Raw genomic sequence first — 13,274 nt, 5'->3', positions numbered from 1 at the left:
GCAGAAAAACTAGAATGAATTCATAATAATTTAAAAACTCAAAAGAAAAAGTGATGATTCATGTAATTATTAATCTACAATTCACTGTACATCTGTAATCCATTTAGTAACATAATGTAATTCATTTGTAGCATATATGCAATTCCTTTTGTAAGCAAAGAGAGAATTAGAAAAACAATACAATACAGTAAACATGACACAAAAAAAGATGAGACAATATAGATGGCAATGACAAGACAGAGGATCGGCAACGTTGTTCTCCTATCTTTCTCCACAGCCATTTTAACGTGGACCTCTCTATATAGCTGGTTATGCTTCATTTTCGAACAGAATCTAGGAATTTTAACTTGAACCCAATGGTTTTTCTCCCATGCTTGCAGCAGTTCTAAGGAGCTGATTGAGTGTAATGTCTAGAACTAGGGGTTTCATTATTAATAAACGAAATTCAGGGGAATCTCATGTTTCTTTTCTTACCAACACATGAAATTAGAGCAAATCACTACAGTAACCGAGCCTTGAAACGTTGACTTGGAAAATACTGGGTTCTGTTGAAAAAAAGTCGTAAGTCATTGAGTTTGTACACATTTTATTCGAAAAATAATCAATAAATAAATAAAAATAAGTTGGAGAGAATTAATTATTCGAGCACTTCTTCACCTTCTGTCACTTCTTTCAAGTTCAAAACTTCCAACTGGCCGCTTCCCTTTGTCTCGGATCTTACAAGCTCATCTACTTCTCTGTAATGGCCCGGGTCGATAAGCAGAACCTGCAAAAGTACACAAATAAATCACTAAAACATAATCAAAATATGACAAAAACGTGATACAGTATTGATATTAAACCATAAATAGTAAGGTCCACTTTAAAATGGCAGTGAAGAAAGATAAACGATTACCGACGTTACCGATCCTCGGTCTTGTCAATGCCTTCTATAAACTGTAGCTGATACAGGTTTATTGATGTAATATTGACTGTTTATTCTCGTTTAAAATAATCAATTATCCTATACTATTGAACGAGCAACTTCTGTTTATATGTTTAAATGTTTAGGTGTTTAGATGTTTGGACGTTCATATGTTCGTATTCCACCGGATCTCGAAAACGGCTCTAACGATTCTCACGAAATTCAGAACATAGTAGGTTAATAATATAAAGATTCGATATCACTAGGTCTCATCCCTGAAAAAAATCGCTGAAGGACATTAAAAGGATAATTATTATTCATCCTTGGAAAAACAGCTGATAATAATTATTTCGTCGTCTGTTGGTGATGGAAGTGAGTGAGCGAGTTCATGTGTGTGGGACTGTGTCAAAATTATGACTCAGCTGTTGAACTTTTGTAATCATTCAATCAGGTACTTAGTGCCGGTTGCAAAAAATCCGGGTTATTTTCAATCCTGATTAATTCCAGTAGATCCATCTTTTTGAAATGGTCTTCTCTGATTTGGTTCACGTGAAGTTAATCAGGATTAAAATTTAACCGGCTTTTGTGCAACTGGGCCTTTGTGAGGGAAATTTTTGCATTCCTCTGGGAATTAATCTCAATTTACTGTGATTAGATAGAACATTTCTGTGATGAAAAGAAACCACCTGGTCTTTCCCGTTCAGTTCGTACTCCTGAAAATGTAGACCGAGTCAGTGTCGTCGAGTCGATCGTCTAGGACTAGTAACAACTACCGTTCTGACTCGGTCCACACTTTCCGGGGAACGGGGAAGACCAGGTGGTTTCTTTTTCATCACAGAACTAGTACTCCTAAACGCTGCAACCCATTGGAGTACAGTATTTCGATGGGGCATTGCACCTCGACGCCCAACTCTAAAATATTGACAAAACAGCGTTGCACTGTGACTACAGATTCATTGTTTCTAAAAAAACTGCTTAACAGCGAACACACTATGTTGTACGTTCCAACGCTCATAGCAACTGGAATGGCATAGTATGGGTCGTCTGCCAACATTCGTTCCAGGGCAATACCCTCTCCCGTTGACGAGTACCGGCTGTTCGAAAAACATGCGTTTCCTCTGCACAACCCTGTATGTTTCAAAAATATAACAAAAACCTATCTTAATCAAAATATGACAAGTTGGAGGATGGGTACCTATTGGATCAAATCAGAAAATGGTAAACGAAATAAACAAACTTAAAACTGACACAGGCTGAGTTGTCGCGTTGACACAGGACTTGCCTGTGCCATAAAAAAGTGAAAAGTGTTCAAGTTGTCACATTAACAAGCTATAGTACGGTTCACTTAATATAGTAGAGAAAGAGAGAAGAGCGTTGTCGAAAGCATGGCCTTGTACAACATCTGATGTAATATTAACTGTTCATTGTTAATAAATTTATAAATGATCAATTAAATTTCATTCGCCGAGAAATTATATATTTCAATGATTAGATTATATATTTTCATAGTTGAGATTGAATATTTTGTTGATTAAAAAACGACGTGGAAACGTTGTGGAGGTGGAAAGTGATAATTATAGCTATCTGCTTTGTCGAATGATAGACAAGGATAGCAACACCAATGTTAACCAAATACTGCCATTATAACGTGGACCTCACTATAGAATATACACTATAACAAGAACATCCACAACATGATACAGTATCAAAACATATGTTACATTATCATCTCAACTTGATACACAACAGCATGATTTGATACATTGCCTATCTGCTTTATCAAATGATAGACAAGGATAGCAACACCAATGTTAATCTAATACTGCCATTATAACGTGGACCTCACTATAGAACAAGAACAAGAACATCCACAACATGATACAGTATCATCTCAACTTGATACAGAACAGCATGACTTGATGCATTCCCTATCTGCTTTGTAGAATGATAGACAAGGATAGCAACAACAATGTTAACCAAATACTGCAATTATAACGTGGACCTCACTATAGAACAAGAACAAGAACATCTACAACATGATACAGTATCAAAACATATGATACAGTACCATCTCAACTTGATACACAACAGCATGATTTGATGCATTCCCTATCTGCTTTGTAGAATGATAGACAAGGATAGCAACAACAATGTTAACCAAATACTGCAATTATAACGAAGACCTCACTATAGAACAAGAACAAGAACATCTACAACATGATACAGTATCAAAACATATGATACAGTATCATCTCAACTTGATACACAACAGCATGATTTGATACATTCCCTATCTGCTTTGTCGAATGATATACAAGGATAGCAACACCAATGTTAACCAGATACTGCCATAGGGTGGGCCGTCCACTAGAACCGTTTTCGTCCGAACTAGCATCGGCCGAACGCGACCGAACGATCCCCAACAAAAACTGGAATAGATGCTCGTCCATTGCTACAAGTTTATACGGCGTGCACGGCCGTCTCCGGCCTATCAATTTTTCGATCCGAATTGAATGGGATTTTCCGGCTCTATCCGGCCGAACCAACTAGTCGAGCTGAGACAACAAAGTGTTCCTAACCTAAAATTGTTTCACAGTCTTGTTTGTTTTTGTTTTTTGAAGTTGTTCTGTTTCATAAGGTTGTAACTATGGACAATGAAAAGTTTATAAGGTTGGTTCAAGAGCATGTTCCATTGTGGGATATGCGAGACAAAAGATATCATCGTTGTGATGTTTAAAGGAATCTGTGAACCAAGAATTGCTTGATAATGAATAACTAATTAGTGGATATTTGTTTATTCAGTTTTCAATATCTCAAAATAATCATTGGTTATGAAAAATGTTGGTGGCTATGATAGTAGTTAATTCAATAATTGGCAACTGGACTGACGTAAATGGTTCCAATAGCAGTGGCGGCTCGGTTTTTTTCTTCATTCTATCAAAATACTTTGGTACACAAGTCGTATAATTGATTTAAAATGTATTTTTGAAACAATGGAATAATTTTTAGACATTACCGTATGAGAAACACAAATTAAAATACCTGAAATGACATTTTAAAAGTTAATAACTAACCATCATAGACTTTATCCATGCTTCAGTTAGCCTACACGTTTAGGTTAGACCTACTCGTACCGGTGTAAATAATAATTGAAAGGTTTTCAGAATTATTTCCAATGAAATTACTTATTATTTTAAAAAGGATTTCTATTTTTCTATAATTTTTGAAAGAAATTGGAATAGAATACCTACCAAATAACTTAATTTCTGTTGTTTTGAAATTCAGATTGGTGTATCACAGCTTTTTAAATTAGCCGCCATTCCAGGTTTGTATAAAAATAAAAATCTGATCTCAGTTATGGAAGCAAATTTTTGAATCAAATTATGAAAAAAATATTTTCTTGATTAATTTGACATTAAATTGATTATTTTATTGAGGAAATGATAATTATTATTAGATTAAATTTAATGGGATGAATTGAGTAACAGCTGTGTACACTCAGTGGCAAAATGGAGAGACTTGGCAACGTTTTTCTCCTATCTTTCTTCACTGCCATTATAACGTGGACCTCACTATAGTAGGCTATGTCCATTTTCTTTTAGTGAGAGTATGAATATAATTTATTGTGTTAGGTTCCGTAACAGCATTTTGATGAAGAAATATGAATAAGGTTCAGTATTTGTTAAAGACAAACATTATTAATATTGAGGATAGGTGTACAATAAAACATTATGGTAGACCAACTCCTGAAGTAAAAATCAAACAAAAAAATATGAACAGTACAAAAAATCTATATTTGTAGAAAATATGCTTAATCTTTAAGGGGTAATTCCTTAAAATTATTATTGATCACCTTTACACTTGATTATGCTCAATACTCTATATCCTCTTGACCTTTCTCCCCAATAGATCATGAGGTTGAACCCCCAAGCTAAAAGATCACAAGCCGCTACTGTCCAATAGACGACCATATTCGGCCGAATTAACGGCCGGCAGATTCGTCCGATCCAAAGGCCAAACGGATACGGTTCCAGTGGACGGTTACCCTTGGGACCACACTACAGCAGCTCTTAATATTGAGGATGACATTATTCAAGAGATTAAATCAATTTGAAAGCAGCTAAATGAACATTTCTTACCAGGTTAAGTGTGCCGTCATCCCAAGACTCGGTTTCAATACTGCCAGCCAATTTGACCACTTTATCTCTCAGTTTTCTTGTCTCTTTTCCCGAGGCTATCACCTGCAGTCGCATCTGAGCCCTTTCCAAGGGCATTGTGGCTTTCAGCTGTGGAATCACGTCTAGTGCCTGAGATGAAATCGAAAAATAAATTATTAGATTTGCAAGAAAAACATTTACAGAAAATATTTAAATGAATCAAAAGACAGGTGGGGTACTGTCACAGTTATATTGAAACTGTATATAGTAAGGTCCACTTTAAAATGGCAGTGAAGAAAGATAAATCAACGTTACCGATCCTCGGTCTTGTCAATGCCTTCTATAAACTGTAGCTGATACAGGTTTATTGATGTAATATTGACTGTTTATTCTCGTTTAAAATAATCAATTATCCTATACTATTAAACGAGCAACTTCTATTTATATGTTTAAATGTTTAGGTGTTTAGATGTTTGGACGTTTATATGTTTGTATTTCACCGGATCTCGAAAACGGCTCTAACGATTCTCACGAAATTCGGAACATAGAAGGTTTATAATATATAGATTCGATTGCACTAGGTCTCATCCCTGAAAAAATTCGCTGAAGGACATTAAAAGGATAATTATTATTCATCCTTGGAAAAACAGCTGATAATAATTATTTCGTCGTCTGTTGGTGATGGAAGTGAGTGAGCGAGTTCATGTGTGTGGGACTGTGTCAAAATTATGACTCAGCTGTTGAACTTTTGTAATCATTTAATCAGATACTTAGTGCCGGTTGCAAAAAAGCCGGGTTATTATCAATCCTGATTAATTCCAGTAGATCCATCTTTTTGAAATTGTCTTCTCTGATTTGGTTCACGTGAAGTTAATCAGGATTAAAATTTAACCGGCTTTTGGGCAACTGGGCCTTTGTGAGGGAAATTTTTGCATTCCTCTGGGAATTAATCTCAATTTACTGTGATTAGATAGAACATTTCTGTATGAATGCCATTATAATTTCGTAATAAATGTTTCATGCTTTTGTACTCCAGAGCAAAGCTCGGTCCCCGATATTATTTTATTATATTTTTCATAATGAATTGTCATAATAAAGATAAAATATTCTGTTAATTATTATTAATTTCACATTGTTAAAAGACGATCTGGCAACAGAGCAAAGCGAGAAAGAGATAGCGCTATCCGCTTTGTTGGATGATGAACAAGGATAGCAATACCATTGCTAATCAAACACTGCCATTATAACGTGGAGTGAGAGCCGTATAAAAAAATAATATCATTCTCTTGTACTTTATTTGTTAGTTCGTGTCAGGTGATTCCATAAGCCAATATTTGCATATTAATTCACTGATTCAACAGCTTTGTCTTTGAAAATAAAATGGTCCTGTCTTGTGCATGCTGGAGCAAGACAGCATTTTAACAAGTGGTCATCTGTCTAAGATCAAAATCCAAAAAGAAATCATTCGAATTAAATGAAAAACAAAAGTTGTTTTTAGCAATTCTATGAGCAAATTAGAATTAGAATTACCTGTTGTTTTGCATTGCGGTTCGGTTTCACTGAGAAATGTACATCTTTCATAGCTTTTTCAATCAAAGAGACAGAATACGGCCTCTTGGTTTCTGGATTCACACATTTCTCTGAAACAAAACACATTCAATTAGACGAAGATTTATTTATTAAGAATCTAGATACCGGTTTCGGTTGTTAAACCATTATCAACCTCTGGTAAACTTTACAGTTTATCTCGATTTTGAACAAATCTTTGATAAACTCTAGAGTTTATTTCGATTTTGAATAAATCTATGTTAAACTCTGAGTTTAGATCGAGTTTGAATAAATCTATGGTAAACACCAGAGTTTATCATGATTATGAATAAATCTGTAGTAAAATCCAGAGTTTATCTCGATTTTCACTAATACGCTAAATTCAAGTTTATATATTACATCCCTGATTAAGCTGATTTACGACTCACACTGGCGCACAAGGAATCTTCCTTTTGCCGGTGTTTTTGCCTCACCTACTGTACTTATGCATGTGAACATGAATTGAATCTTCATTTTATAACTATTATTTATAATATAAAGGATATAATTTCGTTATTATCTAATTAAATAAATGTATGTATCTTGGTTTTAAATGCAGTAGCATATACTTATATGTTTTTTGTAAAGCTTTTTTGTATTTTATTTTTTTTTTTTTGCACATAAAATTCATTCATTCATTCATTTTGAATAAATCTGTGGTAAACTCCAGAGTTTATCTAGATTTTAAATAAAGATGTGGTAAAATCTAGAGTTTATCTTGATTTTGAATAAATCTGTGGTTGGTCAATATCTAGTATTTTTGCTCAGTATGGATAACTACCATTATATCACCTTCACAAATACTCAGAAAGATCATGTAGGCCTAATCATGAACTGCATACAGTGGGATCCACTTCGGCGCTTAATCTATACTATAATAAAGGAAAGAACTGGCTTATACAGGTACGGGATAGGAAAATCATGTTTGACGCTTCATCACGTCTCAACTACAACTGGACTGATTGACTTGAAATTTTGCACATAGATTCTTAGTTAACCAAGGGTGGTTATAGGCATATTTTCAATTCTTCAACATTTTATTACAAGTTTTCAGTTTGACAAGTTCTTAAATAGGCCCTTGCGGAGCATGGGTTACCTGCTAGTATAGGTTAAAACATTTAGATAAAAAAGTGATACAAATAATTTTTTATCTAATAAAAGTTATAGACCTATTCAAATACATATTGATGTTGCGGTGCCCTCAATAATTAAAAAACACAGTTTTTGTTGTCACATTCACTTTATTAAACTAACTTGCAGGACTGAAGTTTGTTGTTGAAGCCAAAACTGCACTGAAGATGTGTAAATGTGTTACAGCTTCTTATTTCAATAAATTGTGTATCTTGAACCAATGAATGAAGGAATACAGCGGAAGATCTAATTTACCGAGGATGGTTATAGGCCTATTTTAAATTCTTCAAGATTGCAGTTCGTCAAGTTTTCAGTTTGTCAGGTTTTTATTTAGACCCTTGTCTCCATATATATCTTGGAAGTCGTTATTTTGTTCAAGAAATCAAACCCAATATTGAGACAAGACAGGCACAGCTATGGGACAAGACATAACCACAAAGGTGCGTACAGATATACGCGCCGCGAACATGAGCAATTCGCTTTTAATCAGCTGACTATATCTGTATTTTTACAGAAACGGTAAGATATAAATATAAAAAGCTTGGCATCAGCTGATTAAAAGTGAATTGCTCATGTTCGCGGCGCGTAAATATGTACGCACCTCAACATAGACCTCCCACAACATACATTGAAAAAGCTCAGCGATTCTCCGTCTTATGCAGGTGCATACCTGTTCAACTTGCTCCCAGATAGTTAAAAACTACTAGAAAACAACGACGCGCTAGCAAAGGGTTTGAAGAGGTACTTAATGGACCGGCCTTATTACACCGTTGCAGAATACATTGAGGTGCATACATACATCCACCTCAGATAGCGGCTAGTGCCGTGGAAAACCCCGTTCAAGGGACAATGACGATTCCCCGGTCAGCAGACTGCGGCGAAGACAAAAGTAGTAACAAGTAAGTAAGTAAGTAAGTGAGTAAGTAAGTAAGTAAAATGTGTTGGTTTCAGGACGGAAATATAAGTCAGTATTAATAAAGTGTATGTGCCAACAAAATCAGTGTATACTAAAGCATAAAATCGATGTGGGAGCACAAGCGAATGGAGCAGCGAGATATAACATAATAGTGACCCAAAATATTGATTAGACCTGCTCTCAAACGAACTATTCGGAAAAAGTAGAAAATAATGTCCGATTTCATGGACGGGCTCTTCAAAAAAGCTATTAAAATACTTGAATTCTCATCAATTCGTTTTCACTGCCTTCAAATTACAAATTTTAAATAAAATTCAAATACATACCTGCAACAGTGGTGGCTATATCTTTGAACAGACTGTCCAAATGTGTATGTCGCTCCTTATCTGAGACTTGCAGTTCTCCTTTGGCGAGAATCTCTTTACAAACTTCTGTCATGTCATCTTTGCCAAAACATTTCATCAGGTCTTCTTTCTTGGCCACTTGTCCTTTTGATACATTCATAAACACCATGTGCGTCTGTAATACTTCATCTATGTCTTTTTCACTAGAATAAAAGAAGAGACATTAGTTAGGAATAGATGACAAAAACAAATCAAGTCAAAATCATAAACTTGACAAGACAATGAATAGCATCTCAATCTATAATAAATGATCAAACCTACAGTAGTCTGGGACACAGGGTCACAGGGACAAAAGTAGATTCTGCAATAGTCAACCGCACGAAAATAGTCCGATGAGTGTACATGCAATGTTGCCAGATAAGAGTCGATCAACGCTGTCCCGGGCTGATTATAAATGAGAATTAATTGAAATGTTTATAATACATCTGACGTTTATATTTGCGGGGGGGGGGCAATTTCATTTCGTGCGGTTGACTAAATAACTGCTACTAGCTACCACGAAATTTAAATGTACGGTACATGAAGATTTAAAAATTCAGTGTTCCCGTGGTAGCTAATAAATAACTAAGCTACTAAGCTTATAGTCCCTTCCCTGTGCACTGTGTGCAGCCTGAGCATCACCCATTGTACAAGTTCTTTGCCACATCAAATCAAACTTCAACTCAAATTTAAAATTTGATATTTGATATTTTTTTAAAGCTTCCCATGACCTCCTTTTAAAGGGGTATTAAGGATTTGTCAATTTGAATTCTAATGTCAATATAGTTCGTAAAAGAGTTACTCAATTGCAGGAGAAATACTCATTAAACTCGTTTACGGAATAAAAACAAAATTTAAGTAGCTCTTTCTTCAACTCATTTCTAAATTTTCCAAATTCCAGATTTTTAAGATGGTCAGGCAATGCATTAAAAAGGTTGATACCTAAACTCTTAGCACCTCTAGCAAAAAGGGTTGTTCGATGATGTTCATCTCTAAGATGATGACGTCTCCTTGTTTCATAGAAATGAACCATAGATCCTCTATTCAAATCGTTCTCATTTTTCTTTATCAAGCAAATACATTCAAGAATGAAAAGGCTGGGGAGAGGAAGGATTTCAAGCTCTTTGAAGTAGTAAGATCGGCAGCTTGTTCTCACTGTCTCACCTACCATAACTCTAATGGCCCATTTTTGGACTCGGAATATTTGAATTGATTCTGTTGAGTTTCCCCAAAACGCGACTCCGTATGACAGAAGGGAATGAAACAGTGCATAGTAGACGCTTTTCAAATTCTTAATATTTAACAAAGGTTTTACGCTCCGAATCACAAAAACAGCAGAGTTTAGTTTCTTTCGCAGATGGTCTATGTGAGGCCTCCAGGACAGTCCGTCATCGATAACTACACCCAACACCTTGATATTTTCAACACATTCAATTTCTTGGTTTTTTATTCTTAAAGGTGCTCTCTCAGCTGACCTGAAGCTAATTTCTTTTGTTTTTCTATAGTTTAAAGATAACATGTTTGCTCTAAGCCAAGTGTCTAGTTTTTCAAGAGCAAGCTCACAATCGGTCTTCATGTTCTGTTGGTTTTTGCTTTTCACCATGACACTTATATCATCGGCGTACATTATACATTCGAAAGGAGCGAGATGAGCGGGCAAGTCATTGATGTAGAGGATAAACAGGACCGGGCCCAACACAGACCCTTGAGGAACGCCGGATCCTGTTTTTAGCCATTGAGAATAATAAACTTGATGGAGACCCTCCAGCTCGACTCTCTGAAATCTATCTTGGAAATAAGAATGAAACCAGCTCAGCACGGACCCACTTAATCTATAATATTGCAACTTATTCAACAATATCTCTATGTTAACTAGGTCGAACGCCTTTGATAAATCGGCGATAAGACCGCATGCTTTATAACCCTCGTCTACAGCCGAAAGCACCCCATCTATGTAGTGGAAAAGTGCGTCGGATGTTGAGAGTCCTGGCCTAAAACCGAACTGTTGTTGTGTTAAAAAACCTGTTTCTTGTAAGTGGGTCCTCAGTCTGTCTAAAACGGCATATTCTAAAAGTTTTGAAAATACGGGTGGATTACTAATAGGTCTGAAATTTGCGGGATCTTTTCGGTCACCCTTTTTGTATAGAGGAATCACCTTACCTAATTTAAGTTTTGACGGTATAATTCCTCTGATCAGAGATTCATTGAAAATATAAGTTAAAGGATTGAGAATTGTTAAGGCTGTTTGTTTCACCAAACTGTTAGAGATTCCAAATGTGTCGCATGATTTTTTGTTTGATAGAGATCTTATTAACTTAAAAACTTCTTTACGGTCAATCAATTTAAATTTATTCAATTCTACTGGTTCAGAGTCACTACGGTTTGGAGCTGAATCTTTAAAAATCTTTCATAGTTGTTAATATTTGTAGTGTCTATTATATTTTGAGATATTTCGACTGGAGTATTTACATAGTAGCTGTTTAATAAATTAGCCGCATTTTCCCCTGTTCTTATGAATCCGTTTCTATCGGAGACACTAATTTCTGTTTGATGCTCTGAGAGTTTAGCTGATTCCGACTTGACCAATCTCCAGACAGCTTTTGTTTTATTGATTGACGTATTTATATAGTCGTTTGCTGCAATTTTCTTGGCTCCTACTAGTACCTTTCTAATACTTTTATAAATTTTTACATAAGTCTCAAGACTAAAATAGGCCAATCCTGTTTGCGTCAATATGGAAAACATCATATTACGGTTAGAATAGCTTTTCACTAACAAGTTCAAAGTTTTCAATCTATTTCCAGATACTCTTATACCTTTAGTTATCCAATTCAACTTGTTATCTTTTATACTCTTCGATGTTAGTCTTGGAATTGAGCTATCAAAGTGTTTGAGATAAATTGCAATAAAATTGTTGAACATTTCCTCCACGTTTCTACTGTCATACACAGCCTTCCAAGTTTCTTTTTGCAGGCTCTTATTTAAAATATACAACGTTTTATCATTAACTAGACGAAAAGTTTTTTTGTTTGCTTTTGAGGAAAATTCAACTCGATTTTTTTCTACTTTTTGTTTTTCCGTCAAAATAGACGCTGCACCGGCCTCATGGTCAGTGAAAGTACAGGGAATGGTACGCGCGTGACATAAAAGTGGAGGATGACTAGTTATCAAATAATCAATTTCTGTTGCTGATCTCTGGGTAATTCGTGTTGGTCCTTCACTTATCTTCGACAATTTAAACGTTTCAAGTAAATTTCTAAGTAACGTTTTGTTGTTACTTTTTGATAAGTAGGCTAATCAACGTTGAAATCCCCACATAAGAACAGCATTTTTTGCTTATCTTTAGTTGCTTTTGCAAGGGCGGACCGAAGGCGTTCAATGAATATGCTGAAATCAGAATTTGGTGTGCAATATATACATAAAATTATAACTTTCTTTGTCATATTCCTTAATTTTATTTCAACCGCAGATAATTCGAATAAATTTTCAAAACCAAGATTAGTTAAATCCTCTCTATTGCTGCAGCTGGTGACAGATCTTCCTCGTACAAAAATACATGAGCCACCGCGCGCTCTAATGCTCCTGCTATAGGCCTAGTGAGATTTGAGAAAATATTCGGGTAGAGAAAATGCAGTCAGCTCCTCATCTTTCAACCAATTTGAAGGAAACAAATAAAATTTCATTTTAAATGAATAAGATAGTTTGATATACTTACACCTTACTCCTCCATGACATAACTTTGTTTCTATAGCATGCTATTTCAAAACGTTTGCCTCCTTTCTTCATTCTTACAACGGCCACATTGGTGAGACGAATTTGGTTTGTAGGTGTGAATATTTTTGACATTTTCAAAACTTTTTGGTATTTAAAGTTAATTAATTGATTCACAATGCTGTGCACTTTTAGAAATCACTATATTGTATCTAACCTAAATTAGAGACGCACGAATTAGTATCATTTGTAGCAAAACAGTGGTTCTACTTATACGATTAAAACTTGATAGTGAGTAACAAAGTATTGTCATATAAACTTTATGAAGAATCAAAACAATAAAGCTTGAAAAAGAGACTAGACTTCAGGAAAAAGTAACGTGTAATCGATTGAGCAATGTTGCGTGATTTTGAGGTTAGGTCAATCAATACTTGACACTTTAGAATATCGATATTATATTATTTTTCGATATTCTCGAGTTGGTC

The 13,274-nt window shown here is 35.1% G+C and overlaps 1 protein-coding gene across 1 annotated transcript; it reads right to left on the bottom strand.

Annotated features, from left to right (window-relative positions):
* Window positions 1-568: 568 nt before the first annotated feature.
* Window positions 569-13,235, bottom strand: LOC111054301 (ribosome maturation protein SBDS). Its single transcript, XM_039436447.1, has 5 exons — window positions 12,794-13,235; window positions 9,022-9,242; window positions 6,592-6,701; window positions 5,044-5,211; window positions 569-766 (listed from the first exon to the last, which is right to left on the bottom strand). Exons 1-5 carry the CDS (start codon window positions 12,922-12,924, stop codon window positions 638-640), a joined length of 759 nt encoding a protein of 252 aa, XP_039292381.1. The 5' UTR covers window positions 12,925-13,235; the 3' UTR covers window positions 569-637.
* Between the last annotated feature and the right edge of the window lie 39 nt (window positions 13,236-13,274).

This window comes from Nilaparvata lugens, chromosome 10 (genome assembly GCF_014356525.2).
Source record: "Nilaparvata lugens isolate BPH chromosome 10, ASM1435652v1, whole genome shotgun sequence".
Classification (NCBI taxonomy): domain Eukaryota; kingdom Metazoa; phylum Arthropoda; class Insecta; order Hemiptera; family Delphacidae; genus Nilaparvata; species Nilaparvata lugens.
The sequence above is the reverse complement of the archived record's forward strand: the minus strand, read 5'-3'. Positions and strand labels throughout refer to the sequence as shown.

Bases quoted from the DNA above. Each gene is read 5' to 3' on its own strand.
- LOC111054301 (XM_039436447.1), bottom strand. From the start codon at position 12,924: ATGTCAAAAATATTCACACCTACAAACCAAATTCGTCTCACCAATGTG. The intron at 6,702-9,021 runs GTATGTATTTGA...GTTTTGTTTCAG, and splicing joins TATAGCCACCACTGTTGCAG to AGAAATGTGTGAATCCAGAA. The intron at 767-5,043 runs GTAAGAAATGTT...GTACTTTTGCAG, and splicing joins ATGACGGCACACTTAACCTG to GTTCTGCTTATCGACCCGGG.